General features: G+C 46.9%; 1 protein-coding gene across 3 annotated transcripts in view; it reads left to right on the forward strand.

Annotated features, from left to right (window-relative positions):
* LYST (lysosomal trafficking regulator) overlaps positions 1-20,780 on the forward strand; it is a 1,763,279-nt gene that overhangs the window by 1,483,490 nt on the left and 259,009 nt on the right. For all 3 annotated transcript variants that reach the window (XM_075339737.1, XM_075339736.1, XM_075339738.1), the window contains exon 47: positions 7,374-7,472. In XM_075339737.1, the coding sequence (XP_075195852.1) occupies positions 7,374-7,472 (99 nt within the window). The remainder of the gene's footprint in view (positions 1-7,373; positions 7,473-20,780) is intronic.

Raw genomic sequence — 20,780 nt, forward strand, 5'->3', positions numbered from 1 at the left:
ATGATTAAAATTGTGAGGCTTAATAGACGAGAACTTCGTCTCTTGTAGACCCACAATGTCAACATTAGTGTCTTTAATATGTTTCCAAATCATGTGATGTTTTTTGTGGACTATTTAGACCCCTGACATTGTATGACATACAGTTTAAAGTCATTTATATAAACAAAAACGTAGCATCAAAATTCCAAGTATTTTACCATAAGTTAAAGAAATTGTTTGAAATAAAAACTGTTCATGGCCATCCATATATACCTGTAAAGAAAAAACGGGTTATCTAGTACTAAACCAAAAAACAAAATAACCAAAAAACAACAGACAAGTAACCGTCCTGTATTCCTTCAGGAGGATCTTGATGTCTTCCTAATACAGATCAACTCCATGTTGGGGCAAAGTCTTACAGCAATATCTGTCCAAGAAACCTCTTGTAGGAAAAAGAATAAGCACAAAATTTCAAGCCAAATTGAACCCATAGTCATTAGGATCCACCATATTTGTAATCCAGTGGTAATAGTAGTAGTTCAAGTCACTTTGATTCCCAAATCTTTCAATGTTTTAATTCCATTTTCCGGGGACAATAATGAAATTGTCTTTCCTCGATAAGACATCAGTTTGTGGTGAAACCCCAGCAGTAAAGAATGTTTCTTTGGTGAAGAGTTTGGGTTATTCTCCCAAAATCTTTCCTTTGAAGTAGTGTCTCTTTAAATAAGTCTGCAAAGATCTTCTGGTTATCAAACGGCTGTGGTAGATTCTTTTGGCTTTTGAGATAGATGAAAATTTTTTCTTTTGTTTGAAAGAAATGAAATCTTAGAATGACATCTCGTGGAATGTTGCTTGAAAGATGTTTAGGAAGTGGCAATCTATGGGCTCTGTCAATAGAGAGATCCATTTCAGTAGCTTCTGGAAAAATACTCTTCGTCATGGTTTTAATATATAAGATGAACTCTTCGTTATTAACATTTGCTGAGATACCCCTAATTTTACAATTGTTGTGTCGATTTCTATCTTCTAAATCCGCCACTTTAGTTTTGAGATAAGAGATTTCCTCCTTCATTGCTGACTGTACTTTAGATATTTTCTTTGTAGTGATTGATAGGTCAGCCACTTCTGCCTCAGTCTTTTCAATTCTAGATGTGAATGCATCAATTGAGGACTTCATTTGATTAAATTTCTCATCCATGTCAGAACTTATTAGCTCGCGAAATTCTTTAAATAAATACTTCATATAATTTTTTTCAGCTGAACTTGGTAAGGTGTCTTTAATAGACGTAGAATCTTTAAAGCCTGAATAAGAGGGGTCTACATCTTCATCTAGCTTTGCTTTTTATCTAAAAGGGCTATTTTTTGGAGTGAAAGAGATTTCGTCAGAGTCTAAAGCCTGCTTTACACGTTGCAATTTCGCATACAATATCGTATGCGATTTGCAACGCCCCCATCATATGTGTGGCACGTTCAATTTGTTGAACGTGCCACACAAATGATTAACCCCCTGTCACACGTACTTACCCGTCCATACGACCTCGATGTGGGCGGCGAACGTCCACTTCCTGGAGTGAGAGGGATGTTCGGCATCACATCGACATCACGCGGCAGCCGGCCAATAGAAGCGGAGGAGCTGAGCGGGACGTAAACAACCCGCCCACTTCCTTCCTTCCGCATTGTGGGCGGGGAGCCGCAGGACGTAGGTAAGATCTGTTCATCGTTCCCGGGGTGTCACACACTGCAATGTGTGCTACCCCGGGTACGATGAACAATTTGACGTGCAATTCTAGAGAAAGGTACGATGTGTATGCGATGAACGTTTTTAACGTTCACTCGCAATCGCACGTACCTGTCACACACTGCAATGTAACTTACGATGCCAGATGTGCGTCACTTATGACGTGACCATTGCAGCGTGTAAAGCAGCCTTTAGTCTGATAAAAGCGCAGGAGTTTCCCAATCCGTATCCCTTTTATCTTCCCATTCTTTTCTTTTCTGCTGTTTAGGCTGAGTTAAAGGGATGTTTGAAATGCCGTTTGGAATTGCTCCAGCTGCTGCGCTTGCTTGAGTAGTATTTGCATTTTTCCTGGCTTGCGGAATTCTGGAGCTAGACATATTTTTTTGTAAATCTTTATTTACTCCCTTTATTTTCTGTGCCATACTGTGTATATATATTTGTCACTGTATAAATTCACTAAGAACTGCTCCTGTGTTGCAGTGCACGATATTTATAGATAACTTTCAAAGTCCAAATGCTGTTGATATGTCACCAACACTGCTGTAGATCTGACAACCAGTTAAGACACCTTAGAATAACTGAATCCTGGAAGCTCAACAGCAATTTCTTTAGTATTCTCTCCACTGACTTTACACAGGCTGGGGTCCAAGTTGTCAATGCAGTGCAGCCAATTCAAGTCTGCACTTATTACAAACTCAGCCCTCAACCCACAGCTTCTATCAAGTCAGAACTGTGTCACTGTGTTGAAGTGAACGGTGCAGCAGACTCAGCTCTGCTAAATCGTCACTGCAGCTGCAAGCCTCCAGTGTGTTTTAAGACCCACAAGTACTAATCAGCAGAAAAGGATATATGCTAATGCAGATGCTCAGCTTTTATTTTGTCTTTTGTCTATTATTCTGGCTAGAGCCCTTCAGAAAGTGTATAAACTATTATCTCCACTACTTAGACAGGACCAACTTTCTCATCAGCTCAGCATGCAGCCTAGCAAATTTTAATATCAGCACAGTCCCAGTAGGAGTCTAGGTTGTTGTATTTAGATACTAAGAATATGTCACAAAAGAAAAGAAGTTCCAGAGCTTGTGCCTTGTGAAAAATGAGCTGGTAGTACTAAAGTACAAGCACAGCAGACTTAGCTCTGCTAGATCTTCACCACTGTCACAATATATCTCAGCTGTACTTTAAATATCCGCATATAGGAAAAATATTCAGACCTATATGGGGGAGAAATAATGTCTATTACTCACTGAGGATGATTTTTCCTTTTTTGTCTTCAGAAGAGCTGTGTGCTGCAGAGCCTCAACCCAGCTGGGGAAGCTTCTGATGCCACACTGCTTCCTCACTTATTCCTGGGTCCCTTCTGCTTTGTTCCAGTGATAAATAAGTCCAAAATCCAAGAGTTAAAGCTCAAAAAAGTGGTCCACCTTGTTCCAAGAGTGTTCCAGAAGTGTTTGTATTGCTTTTGTGGGAAATCTGAGTTTTAAAAACTCAGAATCCCTGTTGCTTTGGAGGTTTCAGGAAGGAGGTAGTCCAGACAAGTCTTACTCCATTGGTCTTCAGCTCCACCCCCCCAAGTTGGTTACGATATTAAAATAATGTACATATGTTATTTTTCTTTATTTAATAGGATAGAAAATACCTTTCTAATCACTGAGGGTTTGACCAGTGGGACTATTAGAGATTAGTTATGGGCGGACTGCAGCCCCCAGCCATATGCTTATCTTGGTTTTTTATCAAATTGTGTGGGTGAAAAAATGAGCGATATCTAGGCGCTGCAAAATAGTGGACTCCACTTAGAGAGACTATAAACAATTTAATTACTATTAGCAAATTCACGCCGCGATTCTGGAACGGTCCGTCCCCTTAATCAGACCTGATAAAGGGGACGGACCGCCCAGAAATGCGTCGAAAATGTGCTAATACTGATTAAATTGTTTATGGTATTTCTATGTGGAGTCCACAATTTTGCAGCGCCCAGATACCGCTCATTTTTTCCCCACACAAATCAATTCACCACTCCCTAGGGAGCGAGTGGCTGGTGCTGCAGCGGGGTGGACTCCTCAGATGTTCCCAACTCATCTCTGACTCACCACCAGAATACAGAGATATGAGGACTCACCGCTGACCTGGCTGGCATGCTGTGGGTGCTGTTGGATACTGCAGGACACTAGTCCAGTTGAGTGTGTGGTGCCTGTAGGCCATAGTTTCAGCGCTGCAATCGATCCCTGGTCTACAGTGGGACTACTTGGGCAGTTGCGAAGGAGGTTTTACTCAGTACCAGTGGTATGAACATGGTGGCCATCCCAGGATATTCTCGAGCACGTCTGTAAAATGGGCTACACCTCCTGGCAAAAAAAAAAAAAATCGCATCAAAACATCATGCGGTTGTGATGCGATAATGATGCGTTTTTTGCCAGGAGTTGTAGATTGGGTGCAGGAAAATGGTGTAGAAATTTCACCACCAAATCTGCATCTCTTGGCAAAAAAATGCGGTTTTCTGCCAGAAGATGCAGGTCTGTGAACACAATGACCTCACCTGAGGTGGGGTCACTTAGTTCAATGAGGTCACCTGAGGTCAGGTTACATGCGGTCACAGGTGGAGGGCTATGGGAACCTCCAACTGTGACCACAAATAACCTACATTACATCACCGCTCATCGCTGCGGCTCAGTCTCTGCCTAAGACCGGAGTTTCACTTGCGTATGACTTGTGCGAGTCTCACATCGGTATCACCCGGCACAGCCTGACACTCAACGGACACAAGGGCCTCAGCTACATGGAAATACATGCAGCTGAACCGCTCCTGTCAGGAGAGTGTCCGGCTGTGCCAGGTGCCTGATCTAATAGTATGGGCATCACCTAATAGGCTGCAGGCTTTGACTGTGCATCTGCATGTGTGAACAGCGCTCTATGCAAGCCATCAATGTGCAGTTTTATCATCCAGCAATCGCTCCTTACATTTTTTGGAACTGTATATGTGATTTGCTCCTCCGGGTTCCTTTTGAACCCGCGCAGATCCGGACTTTTACAGTTTGGATCTGCCCATCACTACTCATGAATCTTAGAATATGGTGATCAAAAAACAAGTTATTCTGTCTTCTAAATGGTTTATTTATTGCGTAAAAGTAATAAAACATAAATAAAACTATATACAGTATATTGGATATTCGTATCCACAGAACAAAGGTTTATCTTTATTTTCACCGCACATGGATGGCATAAATTTTAAAACTTCAAAAATAACAGCAGTGGAATTGCTGTTTTCTTTTCTATTTTTACCCACTAAGGCGGGCTTTGCACACTACGATATCGCAGGTGCGATGTCGGTGGGGTCAAATCGAAAGTGACGCACAACCGGCGTCGCAGTCGATATCGTAGTGTACAAATCCTTTTTGATACGATTAACGAGCGCAAAAGCGTCGTTATCGTATCATCGGTGTAGGGTCCGACATTTCCATAATGCCGGTGCAGCGACAGGTACGATGCAGTTCCTCGTTCCTGCGGCAGCACACATCGCTATGTGTGAAGCCGCAGGAGCGAGGAACATCTCCTACCTGCGTCCCGGCTGCAATGCGGAAGAGAGGAGGTGGACGGGATGTTTACATCCTGCTCATCTCCGCCCCTCCGCTGCTATTGGCTGCCTGCCGTGTGACGTCGCTGTGACGCCGCACGACCCGCCCCCTTAGGAAGAAGGCGAGTCGTCGGCCAGAGCGATGTCGCACGGCAGGTGAGTGCATGTGAAGCCGGCGTAGCAATAATGTTCGCTACGCCAGCAATCACAAGATATCGCTGCTGCGACGGGGGCGGGGACTATTGCGCTCGACATCGCACCATCGGCTTGCGATGTCGCGGCGTGCAAAGTACCCCTAAGAGTTAATAAATGTTAGGCACTGTGTTATATGTAAGGCTAAGTTCACACATCCTGTGTTTTCAATCCGTCAGGTCCGTCAGCAACGGATCAGTCATTTTCAAGATGTCAACTGATGCAACTGATGTGTTTTTCACAGGATTCCTTTCACAGGAATCCTGTGAAAAAACGGATCAGTTGCGTCCGTTACATCCGCTGTGCGTCCGTTTTTTGACGGATCAGTCATGATCCGTCTGTGTTTGGGACAGCCCAGTGGGCGTGCCAAGCATGCTGGGCATGCTCAGTAGAGCATGACGGAATCCTGCGCTGGATTCCGTTGTAAGACGGATTACGACGGAATCCAGCACCATAGACATGCATTACAAGCTTGACGGATGGCGACGGATTCCTGCGCGGCGCGTTAATTTTGACGGCCCGAAAAACGTTACATTCTGCGTTGCTACCCGCTCGGCGGTCAGTCAAAAACGACGGACCGCGACGCAGCGGATGCAACGCAGGGTCATCAGTCGCAATCCGTCGCTAATAGAAGTCTATGGGGAAATACAGGATTCCTGCAAAATATTTTGCAGGTTACCGTAATTCCCCAAGGCGACGGATTGTGACTGATGCAAAACACAGGATGTGTGAACTTAGCCTAACTCAAAATGGTGCCATGAACAAAGAAAGCTTGAAAAAGAAAGCTGCAAACAAGCACTTATTTCATTTTTTTGTCTATATAGCTGTATGAGATTTATGGGTCCTGGAATGCAACAATGAAAAAAACAAAAATAGATGGTTAAGACCAAATGAGGGCTGTTACTTTAAAAGGTTTGTATCGGTGAAATAAAAGCTTGCCCAAAGGATGGGTTTTAAAAAATAAATAAAAATAATTCCTTAATACTCAGCTATCGGCATCCACCAGGGTCCAGTGCAGGCTGCTCCATGGGTTATCACTGTTTCATCAGTGTGGCAATGTTTATTCCTGAGACTGACTGCAGCAGTAAGATGACTTTGAGTGCATCATGAAAAACACATCCTATCACATGCTTCTCAAGTCATGTGACTGATGCAGCTAGATTCAGGTCACAGCGATCTCGAGGTTGATGGAATCGTGACGACTCCACGTCTGGTGCCAGGGCTGACTATGGAGTGGCCTGAACTGGATTCAATTAGGTGTCAGTGGATACATTTTTATGAGTTTAATTTTAAAAATCTAGTACCTTAGGAGAGCTTTCATTTTCCCAGAACAATACCTTTAAGGGGTTAATGTTGAATGACATAATTTGAACAACCACTTTTTTTCCGATTGCTAACAAGCAATGAAGGCACAAGAAATAACGTGACAGATTAACCACCACAAACTTAAGCCTTTAAATTAGAACTATTTTCTTATTTATTATTCTTAATTTCAGAAAAGTTTTTCTATAAGCCCAACTAGTAATAAGATCAAACAAACTGTGCTTTGCTTACTCTCCCAGGGTCCAGTACTGATTCAGCGCCTCGGTGTCCGTTGTTGTTTGCAGTTCTGATAACATGTCAGTAGTGTGGCAGCCAATGAGTGTCCACAGCATCTGTTACTGCTTTGTGCCAGCTAGATCTGCAGCTCTGTTAAAGTGACGCAAGCACTGTAGGCAACAAATGATACTAGGAGCAGCTAGGGAGACGCAGCACTAGACTTGGGAGGTTCAGTAAAGCACTGTTTGTTTGTTTTGTTTTTTTATACTACTAACATAACTTATAGGAAACCACTTTCTGAAAGAGACAGCCCTTTAAATCTACTTTCAATAACTAGTATTTGTATTCCTTACACAGGTCACAAGTTGTGCTTGGGTACCAGACAGCTGTCAACTCTACACTGGGAGCAAATGTGGTGTTATCACTGCATACTTAAATCGTTTCACAAATACCATGGTATGTTTGTTTTTATTTATCATAAATATACTGATTAGCCGTCAAATTCTATATACCGTATTTTTCGCTTTATAATACGCACCTGATTAAAAGACGCACCCCCAAATTTGGTGAAGGAAAAGAAATTTTTTTTTAATGTTAAATGGGGTCCATCTTATAATGCCAGTGTCCGTCTAACAAATCATATAGGGTATATGTCCCTCATAGCCCCTCATTCTAAAATTAGCCCCCTTAATCTGAATATGGCTCCCTTTTATTGAATATAGCCTCTGTGAGGTAACGTGGTCGGCTACACGGCAGAAGACACGGGATCCAGGCACCAAGGGTCACAGCACACGGTTTATTCCACATACCAAAATTCCAAAAACAATACACATGTGTTCCCCTGGCAGAAACTCAGGGAGTTGTGTTCACTCCCTCACACTAGGGCCCCACACCCATGTTCCTGTTTCCTTTTAACCCTCCTTTCAGCCTGCAGGGAAACAGCATAAACTCTGGAGTGGAGTTGCTTTCTATACATGGAGTGAGCACAACCGGGGCGAGACGTACCGGCCGTCATAGATAACCCCGGTCACAGTCTTACATACCCCCCCCCTCAGTTCAAGCGAGCGGGGTTGAACTCCCGCCATCAAACACGGGCCGCGGGACAAGGCATCGGCGTTGCCCTGCAACCTACCGGCCCGGTGTTCAACCGTAAACCAGAAGTTCTGCAGAGAAAGGAACCACCAGGTAACCCGGGCATTCCGTTCCTTGGCGGACCTCATCCAGACCAGCGGAGAGTGATCAGTCACCAAGCGAAACTGTCGTCCCAGCAGGTAATAGCGTAGGGACTCCAAGGCCCACTTGATCGCCATGCTCTCCTTCTCCACTACGCTATAATTCCCCTCGGGAGGGGTGAGCTTCCTACTTAAGAAGGTGACGGGGTGTTCCTCCCCCTGAACCACCTGAGACAGCACTGCCCCCAGGCCGACCTCCGAGGCGTCAGTCTGTACTATGAACTCCTTCCGGAAATCAGGGTTGACAAGAACGGGCTGTCCGCACAGGACCCCCTTCAGGGCCCGGAAGGAGTCCTCGGCCTGCTGAGTCCAGCGCACCATGACGGACTTCTTGCCTTTGAGAAGGTCCGTCAAGGGGGCTGATAGTCCCGCAAAATTTTTTACAAACCTCCTGTAGTACCCCACGATACCCAGGAAGGCCCTAACCTGCTTCGTGGTCAGGGGTCTAGGCCACTTCTGGATCGCCTCAACTTTGTTAATTTGGGGCTTAATCACTCCTTGGCCTATTACGTAGCCCAAGTAGCGGGCTTCCGTGAGCCCCAACGCAAATTTCTTGGGATTAGCTGTCAATCCGGCTGTTCGGAGCGCGTTCACCACCGCTTGTACCTGTTCCAAGTGGGTCTGCCACTCAGAGCTGTAAATAATGATGTCATCAAGGTACGCTGATGCATACATAGTTTCATAGTTTCATAGTTTTTTAAGGTTGAAGGGAGACTCTAAGTCCATCTAGTTCAACCCTTAGCCTAACATGTTGATCCAGAGGAAGGCAAAAAAACCCCAATGTGTCAAATAAGCTCCAATGGGGAAAAAAATTCCTTCCTGACTCCACATACGGCAATCAGACTAGTTCCCTGGATCAACACCCTGTCATAAAATCTAATATACATAACTGGTAATATTATATTTTTCAAGAAATGCGTTCAGGCTCTGCTTAAATTTTACTAGTGAATCCCTCATTACAACATCATACGGCAGAGAGCTCCATAGTCTCACTGCTCGTACAGTAAAGAATCCTCATCTGTGATTATGATTAAATATTCTTTCCTCAAGACGTAGCGGATGCCCCCGTGTTCCAGTCGCAGGCCTAGGTGTAAAGAGATCTTTGGAAAGGTCTCTGTACTGTCCCCTCATATATTTATACATTGTGATTAGATCCCCCTAAGCCTTTGTTTTTCCTAACTAACTAACCCCAAGTTTAATAACCTGTCTTGGTATTGCAGCCCCCCCCATTCCTCTAATAATCTAGGTCGCTCTTCTATCTACCTGTAAGATTATGCTATTTATAACCTTCTATACTTTTGCTAACAAGAAATGCATCCATTCCTCTCTTAAATTCATTCAGTGAGTTGGCCATCACCACTTCCTCAGGAAGAGAGTTCCAGAGCCTCACTGCTCTAACCGTGAAGAACCCTCTTCTATGCTGATGTAGGAATTTTCTTTCCTCCAATCGAAAAGAATGCCCCCTTGTTCTTGTCATAGTCCTTGGTACAAACAGATCATGGGAGAGATCTCTATATGGCCCTCTGATATATTTGTACATATTTATTAGGTCTCCCCTAAGTCTTCTCTTTTCTAGAGTAAATAGACCTAATTTTGATAACCTTTCCGTGTATTGTAATGCACCCATTCCATTTATTATTTTAGTAGCCCGCCTCTGAACCCTTTCAAGTTCAGTAATGTCTTTCTTCAGCACCGGCGCCCAAAATTGCACACAATACTCCAAGTGTGGTCTGACTAGTGATTTGTACAGAGGGAGAATGATGTTTTCATCTCGTGCCCCCAAACCTCTTCTAATGCATCCCATCACCCTATTTGCTTTGGTGGCTGCTGCCTGACACTGGGCACTCCAATTTAGATTCTTATTCACTAAGATGCCTAAGTCTTTTTCCATGTTTGATTTCCCCAGCAGTTTCCCATTTAGTAAGTAATCGTAGCATCTGTTTCTCCTTCCCATGTGCATAACCTTACACTTATCTGTGTTAAACCTCATTTGCCATTTTTCAGCCCAATTCTCCAATTTACTCAAATCCATCTGTAGTTGCAAACTGTCCTCCTTTGTGTTAACTACCTTACATAGTTTTGTATCATCTGCAAATACTGATATTTTACTCTGTAATCCATCCACCAGATCATTAATAAATATATTAAATAGTAGGGGGCCCAATACAGACCCCTGTGGCACCCCACTAGTAACCCTAGCCCAATCTGAGTATGCACCATTAATAACCACTCTTTGTTTTCTACCACTAAGCCAGCTACCTACCCATCTACACACATTTTCCCCAAGCCCAAGCTTTCTCATTTTACTTAGCAGTCTTTTATGTGGGACAGTGTCAAATGCTTTACCGAAGTCGAGATAAATGACATCCAATGATTCTCCTCGGTCCATGTGAGAGCTTACATCCTCATAGAAGCTGATCAGGTTAGTTTGACAGGAGCGATCCTTCATAAATCCATGTTGATATGGAGTTAAACAGTTATTAACATTGAGACATTCCATAATAGTATCCCTTAAAAACCCTTCAAACATTTTACCCACAACAGATGTTAAGCTTACCGGCCTATAGTTTCCAGGTTCCCTTTTGCACCCTTTTTTGAATATTGGTACCACATTTGCTAGCCGCCAATCCAGTGGAACAGACCCAGTTACTATAGAGTCTTTAAATAAAAGGAATAGAGGCCTGTCTATCACATTACTTAACTCCCTTAATACCCGAGGGTGAATGCCATCAGGGCCTGGTGATTTGTCAATTTTAATGTTACTAAGTCGGTTCTGCACTTCTTCCTGGGTTAGGCAGGTCATACTTAATGGGGCATTTACATGATCACTCTGCATTTCCCCTGGCATATGCTTTTCCTGTGTGAACACAGTTGAGAAAAAAGTATTTAAAACATTTGCTTTTCCCACATCGCTTTCTATGATTTTACCCTCATTATTCTTTAAAGGGCCAACACCATCAATTTTAATCTTTTTTCTGTTTATATAATTAAAGAATAGTTTGGGATTTGCTTTGCTTTCCTTAGCAATGAGTCTCTCAGTTTCTACTTTTGCTAAATATATTTGTTTTTTACACATTTTATTTTTTTCTCTATATATTTTTAATGCTTCCTCGCTGCCTTCTTGTTTTAGCTTTTTAAATGCCTTTTTCTTATTATTCATTGCCCCTTTTACATCCTTATTTAGCCACATTGGTTTTCTCCTGTTCCTAGCCCTCTTATTTCTGTATGGTATGGCTAGCTCGCAGTGGGTGTTTAATACCGATTTAAAAATTTCCCACTTATTTTCTGTGCTCCCATTTTTGAGGACATTGTCCCAATCAATTTGGCGAAGGTCTTCTCTAAGCTGATCAAACTTTGCTTTCCTGAAATTCAGCGTTTTTGTAACCCCCCTCCAAGGCACCTTACTAAAGGACAAGTGGAATTGTATTATATTGTGGTCACTATTCCCTAGGTGGGGTTCCAGCACCAGGTCCATCAACCTCTGGAACGTGGCCGGAGCGCCATGTAACCCAAAAGGCAAGACAACATAGTGGAAGAGACCCTCCGGCGTAACAAAAGCGGATTTCTCCTTGGCGGACTCCGTCAGTGGCACCTGCCAGTACCCCTTGGTCAGGTCGAGCGTGGTGAAATATCGCGCCTGTCCCAGCCTATCAATCAGCTCATCCACCCGGGGCATGGGGTAGAGATCGAACTTGGATACTTCGTTCAATCTCCTAAAGTCATTGCAGAACCTTAAGGAGCCATCGGGTTTTGGTATTAGGACAATGGGACTAGCCCATTCACTCCGGGATTTTTCGATGACCCCCAGGCGTAGCATTGTCTTCACTTCCTCTGATATGGCTTGTCTTCGAGCCTCCGGCACCCGGTATGACTTCAGGCGTACCTTCAGGTGAGGCTCGGTGACAATGTCATGTCGTATCAGACTGGTCTTACCAGGCAGCTCGGAGAAGACATCGGGGTTCTGTTGAACCAGCCGTCTGGCCTCTCGCCTCTGTTGCTTGGTGAGGGCTTCTCCAATCCTTACTTCCGGTTCGTCCTCTCCGGAAGTCGCTGGAGCCGGGTTTGAACGACCCAAAGAGGAGGGAGATGGGGAAAAAGCAACCATTAGGCTTTCCCGTTCCTGCCAAGGTTTTAATAGGTTGACATGGTATATTTGTTCAGGTTTCCGCCTACCGGGCTGCAATACCTTATAGCTGACCACCCCGACTCTTTCCTTTATCTCGTAGGGGCCTTGCCACTGAGCCAGGAATTTACTCTCCGCCGTGGGGATCAATACCAACACCCGATCCCCGGGTTTAAAGGTCCGCACGGTGGCTTGTCTATTGTAGCGGCCGCTTTCCGCGGCCTGAGCCTCCTGTAAATGCTCCTTCACAATTGGCATGACCGCGCTTATGCGGTTCTGCATTCCTAAAATGTGTTCAATCACACTTTTATGGGGGGTGGGCTCTTGCACCCATGTTTCCTTTGCCAGGTCCAACAATCCCCGGGGATGTCGCCCGTATAACAACTCAAAAGGCGAAAACCCCGTGGATGCCTGTGGCACCTCTCGTATGGCAAACATCAAATAGGGAAGCATCATATCCCAGTCTTTCCCGTCTTTGGAAATCACCCTTTTGAGCATGGTTTTCAGGGTTTTATTGAATCGTTCCACTAAACCGTCCGTCTGAGGATGATACACAGACGTACGCAACTGCTTGATCTGGAGTAGCCGGCATAGCTCTTTGGTCACTTTAGACATGAATGGGGTCCCCTGATCCGTAAGGATCTCCTTGGGCAACCCCACCCGGCAGAACACAGCAAACAACTCCCGAGCTATAAGCTTCGCCGCAGTATGTCTGAGAGGTATCACCTCTGGATACCGGGTGGCATAGTCAACGATCACTAGGATGTGTTGGTGCCCTCGAGCGGACTTTACGAGGGGCCCCACCAGATCCATCCCTATCCGTTCAAAAGGGACTTCTATAATGGGTAATGGTACCAACGGACTGCGAAAGTGGGCCAGGGGTGCGGTAAGCTGACACTCCGGGCAGGTTTCGCAGAACCGTTTTACCTCCCCAAAGACCCCGGGCCAATAGAACCTTTGCAATATTCGCTCCTGCGTTTTCTTGACCCCTAGGTGGCCACTCATCAGGTGTTTATGAGCCAAGTCGAGGACCCGCCGGCGATATGGCTGGGGCACCACCAACTGCTCTACCCCCACGCTCCGTATTTCATCTACCCGGTAGAGTAAATCCTGTTTAAGAGCGAAATGGGGGTACCTTTCCTGGGCACCGGGCAGCTGTGCCACCCCGTCAACCACTGTCACCCGACTCCGGGCATGTATTAATGTAGGGTCCTGGAGTTGGGCTGTCCCAAACGTATCCGGGGACGCCTCCAACTCCGGGATGGGCTCGACCATCTCAGCCTCTCCTGCCAATACCTCTAGGGGCGACCTATCGGGTTCACATTCTGTCCCTATTATGGGGACCCCTACGGCAGGCGTCCCGGATTCGGGATTGTCGGGCTCAGGTCCCGGACTGTCCAATATCTGAGGGGACTTAGGAGGCCCCTTCCATAAAGTCCAAAAATAGGGCAGATCCCTTCCTAGGATCACGTCATAGGGAAGAGTGTTAATAAGTCCCACCTCATGTTGTGTAATACTATTGTATGTACTGAGGATTTCGATTGCGTTAGGGCAATGACAACCAGAGACGAGTTCTTGGTGCAGAGATGTTTATAATATGTAACCAACGATATGTACATTAACGGAACAAAACACAGTAGAACAATAAACACAGGAAATACCTTCCAGGATCGGAGCGAAGGGAATTCCCGGGGCCACGCACCGGACTCCCCCAGGGAGACCACCAAGAGCGAACCCCTATACAGGGACTGTCTGGCAATCACCCCAGAAGGCCTAAATGCGCAGCAGCCGGGACACAAAGGGCAATAGGTATAGTCCAAAAATGTCCGCACGAGATGAGAGTCCAGAGTGGTTACGAACCGGAAGGAACCGGGCAGAAGTGCTGACCAAAGACGGCAGACGGAGTCCGGGCACAGCTTGATGAGACCGGGTGAAGTCCAGAGTCGGTGTCGGTTGTTTTTCAGGAGGACCCAAAATGTCAATCAGGAACCAAGAGCAGCAAAGCAGGAGTACACAGCAAGCAGTATACTCAGGCACTGGACTAAGCTTAGGGGCGGCCTTTTAAACAGATGGACAGGAAGTAGGGCAACAGAACAGCAAACTCCATGTTAACCGAGGGCAAGCTCTTTCAAAAGAGAACTGGAAATCCCAGAAGTCTGACAGTACTCCCCCCCCCCAGAAACGGCCTCAGGACGGATCAGGGCCTGGCTTGTCCGGGTACCGCCGATGAAACTGAGCAACCTTCCGGGGCGCCCGAATGTTACCCACAGGTTCCCAGGAATCGTCCTTGGGGGAGTACCCCTGCCAACGTACCAGATACTGAAGCCGATGCCGATGGAGCCGGGAGTCAATAATGTCCTCAACCACGAACTGCTCCTCGCCGTCAACCATCACAGGCGGAGGAGGAGGCACGATACGACCGTGAAACGTATTAGGGGAAACGGGTTTGAGGAGAGAAACATGAAAGACCGGGTGTACCTTTAAATGGTGCGGCAACCGCAGCCGACAGGCCACAGGGCTCACGATCCCGGTGATCTTAAACTGACCGATGAATTTCTGTCCCAGCTTCTGCGAAGGAACACCCAATCTCAGGTTTTTGGTGGATAACCACACCGAGTCCCCTACCTTATACATGGGTACCTGTTTCCGGTGAGTGTCTGCCGACTTCTTGTAACGCTCCTGAGCCGAAGCCACAGTGTCCTTTAAAACCTCCAGATTCTGTCGTAGCTCCGTCAATCTGTCCTCCACCGCTGGCACCGAAACCGCAACCGGTGACCTAGGCAAAACATTCGGATGGTAACCCAAGTTAGCGAAAAAGGGCATTACCTTAGTGGAGCTGCTCTGAGTGTTGTTATACGAGAACTCCGCCAAAGGAAGCATCTTCAACCAATCGTCCTGCAGATGGCTGACATAACATCGGAGGTACTGTTCCAGGGTTTGATTAGTCCGTTCGGTTTGCCCATTTGTCTGAGGATGGTATGCAGAAGACAAACAGACATCAATCTGGAGTGCCGAACAAAACCCCTTCCAGAACTTAGACGTGAACTGCACGCCCCGGTCAGAGATGATCTCATCTGGTACCCCATGCAATCGGAATATATTCTGGATAACCAAATCCACTGTCTCTGCGGCTGAGGGAAGACCGGTACACGGAATAAAGTGAGCAGCTTTTGTCAACCGATCCACCACCACTAAAATGGTATTGTGACCGCCTGAGACTGGCAACTCCACAATAAAATCCATTGAGATGGATCCCCAAGGGCGAGATGGAACGGGTAACGGTTGAAGGAGTCCCGTAGGAGCCACACGAGGGACCTTGCACCGGGCACAAACCACACATGAGTGGACATAGTTTTTTTCATCCTTTAAACAGGTAGGCCACCAGAAAAAACGACTCAGAAATTCCTGCGTCTTCTGTACCCCCCTATGACCAGCCAACACGGAGTCATGGACCAACTTGAGAACCCGAAGTCTTACGGCCTCCGGGACATAAATACGTCGTTCTCTCAACCACACACCATTCCGAAGAACAAGAGTCACATCATTCGGGGGGGCAGCAAGAAATACGTCACCATCATAGGCCAGCTTGATGTCCTTCCACAAGTCTTGGTCCTGGATTACTCCAACGAAATTGGCATCTGATAACACGGTCTGAGACGGGGTTCCAGGCACGGAGTCCATGGCGTGGATTCGGGACAAGGCATCGGCTTTCCCATTACGTGAACCTGAACGGTATGTAACGATAAAATTGAACTGGTTAAGGAATAAGCTCCAACGGGCTTGCCGTGGAGACAGGCACCTGGCAGACTTAAGAAATTCCAGGTTACGATGATCTGTGAGTACTATCACTTGCTGCGCAGCTCCCTGTAAGTGGTGTCTCCATTCCTTAAAAGCTGAAATAATCGCCAACAATTCCTTGTCCGCAATGTCATAGTTCTTTTCTGCAGGGGACAACCGGCGAGAAAAGAAAGCACACGGATGCAAGAGACTCTTGTCCCCAGTCCTTTGGGAAAGGATAGCCCCTAATGCATAATCGGAAGCGTCGACTTCCACAATAAAGGGGAGTGCGGGATTCGGGTGTATTAGTATTGGCGCTGAGGTAAAACAAACCTTGAGACGATTGAAAGCTTCCTGGGCCTGGGCGGACCACACAAACTTCTGTCCTTTCTTGGTTAACAGAGTGATAGGACGGACGATCTCTGAAAAGTTACGGATAAAGCGTCTGTAAAAGTTGGCAAAACCGACAAAGCGTTGTACCTCCTTGATGTTTCCCGGTTCCGGCCAGTCTAGAATTGCTTGTATCTTGCCAGACTCCATGTTCAGTCCCTGAGGAGAGATGACATATCCTAAAAATTGTATTTGTGAGCAATGGAATTCGCACTTCTCCAGTTTAATATACAGGTGGTTATCCCTCAGACGGGTAAGTACTGTCTTGACGTGCTCCTGGTGTTCCTGTAGGGAATCAGAAAAGATCAAGATATCATCCAGGTAAATCACCATGAATTGGTCCATTATATCCCTAAAAATATCGTTGACTAGGTGTTGGAAAGCCGCAGGAGCGTTACAAAGTCCAAAAGGCATCACTAGATACTCATAATGTCCATACCGACATCTGAACGCTGTCTTCCACTCGTCTCCGGGACGTATGCGGAGTAGATTATATGCCCCACGGAGATCCAATTTAGTGAATATCTTTGCCTGTTGGACTCTCTCCAAAAGCTCAGGAATCAACGGTAACGGATACCGGTTCCGGATGGTTATCTTATTTAGTTCCCGGTAGTCAATACAAGGTCTCAGAGTCCCCTCTTTCTTTTTCACGAAAAAGATGGGTGCCCCTGCTGGTGAGGTAGAAGGGCGAATAAATCCCTTGGCTAGACTTTCATCGATGTAATCCTTTAGTGCTTCTAGCTCAGGTGCCGCCAACGGGTAGACATGACCAAACGGGATCTCCGCCCCTGGGAGTAAGTCTATGGGACAATCATACGGTCTATGCGGGGGAAGCCGATCTGCTCTTCTTTTGTCGCATATATCAGCGAAGTCATGATAAACCGGGGGTAGAACAGGTACCTGTACAGTGCCCTCCGCATTCGGTGTTACTGGAACCGGTACAATTGGACTAATGGTCGGACCACTCTGCGGTGGGAAGGATATTTCCTTAGTCTCCCAATCGATGACTGGATTTGTAGACCGTAGCCACGGAATTCCTAAAATAATCGGAAAATTGGGAGAAGAAATCAACATGAAAACAAGGGTCTCCTGCTGACCTGGCTTCATCACACATTCTAGGGGTACTGTTTCCCGATCAACTCGTCCAGAAACTAACGGAGATCCGTCTACCGTCTCCATGGTAACCGGTGAGGATCTTTGTTGAGTCCGTATACCGTGTTTCCTGGCAAAAGAAGAGTCCATGAAATTTCCCCCTGCCCCAGAGTCTATCATAGCAGATGTAGGTATTAACTGTCCCTCCCACCGTATCTGAATGGGAAGCGAGCAATGGGTGTATTTCCCTTCTGAGTCCTTAGGTGATGTTGACATTACAGTCAAGGGAAATACCGCATCCAGGTGTCCACTTGCCTCAGAGATATCGGACTCTGCGTCCGTGTTGTCACACTCTGCCATGGCTGCCAATACCTTATTTGGGCGATTTGGACGTCTTGGGCAGTCAATCAGGAAATGGTCCGATTGACCGCAATAGAAACACAAACGCTCACGGAGCCGGTGTTCACGACGTTCGTTGGTCTCTCGCTTTTGCAGAGAGTCCACTTGCATAGGAACGTCCTCGGCCTCCCGTGGCGTCCTGAGAGCGGGTTCGCTGGAAGGAAACGCAAAGTTGGTTACCCGGTTTACAGCTGCCCATTTTTCTTGTCTACGTTCCGTCAAGCGGGTATCAATACGCACACAGTGTTGGAGAAACAGTTCAAAATCCCCTGGAGATTCGGAACGAGCTAACTCGTCCTTGATGGTACCGGACAAACCTTTTCTGAAAACTGACAATAACGCATTGTTTCCCCAGTCGGTGTCTACCACTAACCTCTTGAACTCAGTGGCGTATTCAACGACAGACCGCTTTCCCTGACGTAAGGAAAGGAGAGCCGATTCAGCGGTAGCACGGCGATTCGGATCATCAAACATTTGCGCCATTGCGGTCAGAAAGTCATCCAGGTGATTTAAACGGATATCCCGATTCTCTATCATAGGATTAGCCCAAGCCAGTGCTTGTGAGGTTAACAACATGATTATACATAACACTTTTGACCGGTCAGAACGGTAATAATCAGCATGTACATCAAAAAACAGTATACACTGGTTAACAAATCCACGAAACTGACTACGATCACCACTGAAACGAAATGGGGGTAACCTAGGCATACCGGCAGCTGATACGGACGTAGTGGGGACGGCCTCCTGAGCCTCCACTCTGGTTCGCAAATCCTGAATAGCCGGACCCAGTACCTGGTGATCATGGCCCAGCTGTACCTCCACATCTCTAAGCTTAGTTTGCACCGCCTCCATCTCCTGCTGCAATGAGTTAATCATGGAAAAAAGCTGATCTACTCGTGTCTCAGTCATTGCCCCAGCGAAATCCTTTTATGGCCTGAGTATAATGTAATACTATTGTATGTACTGAGGATTTCGATTGCGTTAGGGCAATGACAACCAGAAACGAGTTCTTGGTGCAGAGATGTTTATAATATGTAACCAACGATATGTACATTAACGGAACAAAACACAGTAGAACAATAAACACAGGAAATACCTTCCAGGATCGGAGCGAAGGGAATTCCCGGGGCCACGCACCGGACTCCCCCAGGGAGACCACCAAGAGCGAACCCCTATACAGGGACTGTCTGGCAATCACCCCAGAAGGCCTAAATGCGCAGCAGCCGGGACACAAAGGGCAATAGGTATAGTCCAAAAATGTCCGCACGAGATGAGAGTCCGGAGTGGTTACGAACCAGAAGGAACCGGGCAGAAGTGCTGACCAAAGACGGCAGACGGAGTCCGGGCACAGCTTGATGAGACCGGGTGAAGTCCAGAGTCGGTGTCGGTTGTTTTTCAGGAGGATCCAAAATGTCAATCAGGAACCAAGAGCAGCAAAGCAGGAGTACACAGCAAGCAGTATACTCAGGCACTGGACTAAGCTTAGGGGCGGCCTTTTAAACAGATGGACAGGAAGTAGGGCAACAGAACAGCAAACTCCATGTTAACCGAGGGCAAGCTCTTTCAAAAGAGAACTGGAAATCCCGGAAGTCTGACATGTTGCACCTGACCGCAGGGTGCTGTGATGGTGACAATCCCCGTGGGATAGTCTCGGCGGTCCCCATGTATGCAAACCACCCCCACGGCACGTCCTGTGGCCTTTACTTCAGCCCTTAGGGTTGATCGCACAAGGGTCACTAAGCTTCCGGAATCCAACAAGCCTGTAACCGGACATCCATTCACCTGTATTTGGCACAAGTGGGGCTCAGTCTCCGGGGAGACAAGGTCAGCGGTACACACCACCTGAGCATACATTGAACCCCGCCGGGTAACCCCACAATCCATGGGCTCCGTGGTGAGTGGACACTGTGCTTCCATATGTCCCACCCGCTGGCACCGCCAACATCTAATAGGGAAGGAAACCCCCTTGACGAGTTGTCGTTTAGGGTACATAGCCTTCCGGACCTCAGGGACGGCGGGCGCGGCCTCAGACGGGACGGTAGCGGACTCCCGCACCGGTGTCAGCGGTGGGTCCTTGGCCCTAGGCTTGGAGGGGCCGGACCGACGGGCGGTACGCAAAGTCTCAGTGTCCCGTATCAAGTCCTGCGTAGCCACATGCCGCTCCACCAGGCCCACTAATTGGTCCAGGGTACTTGGGTCGCCCTGTCCTACCCACCGTTGAATGGTGACGGGTAAAGTGCGCACAAAGCGATCAACTACTACCCTTTCTACCATTTGCGCAGGGCTCAGAGTGTCAGGCTGCAACCACTTCTTTACCAGATGCAACAAGTCATAGGCCTGGGAGCGTACGGGTTTGGCTTCCTCATAGAACCACTGATTTACTCGCTGAGCCCGTACATAGGTATTCACCCCCAACCGAGCAAGTATTTCGGCTTTCAGGGTCGCATATTCTATGGCGTCCTCGGTACAGAGGTCCAGGTACGCTTTTTGGGGCTCCCCCGTCAGATAGGGCGACAATACCTCAGCCCACTGGGGGGTCGGCAGCTTTTCCCGCTCGGCCACCCGCTCAAACACCGCCAGGAACGCTTCCACATCATCCCCCGGGGTCATCTTTTGCAACGCTTGTCTCACCACTTTCCGGACGCTGCTGTCGTCACCCGGTCCCGGGGTTGTTGCTGCCGGTCCGGCACGGATCGACTTGGCCAGGAGAACCATCTGTTCTTGGTGCCTTTGTTCCTGCAATTTCAA

The sequence above is a fragment of the Anomaloglossus baeobatrachus genome, chromosome 3 (genome assembly GCF_048569485.1).
Source record: "Anomaloglossus baeobatrachus isolate aAnoBae1 chromosome 3, aAnoBae1.hap1, whole genome shotgun sequence".
Taxonomy (NCBI): Eukaryota; Metazoa; Chordata; class Amphibia; order Anura; family Aromobatidae; genus Anomaloglossus; species Anomaloglossus baeobatrachus.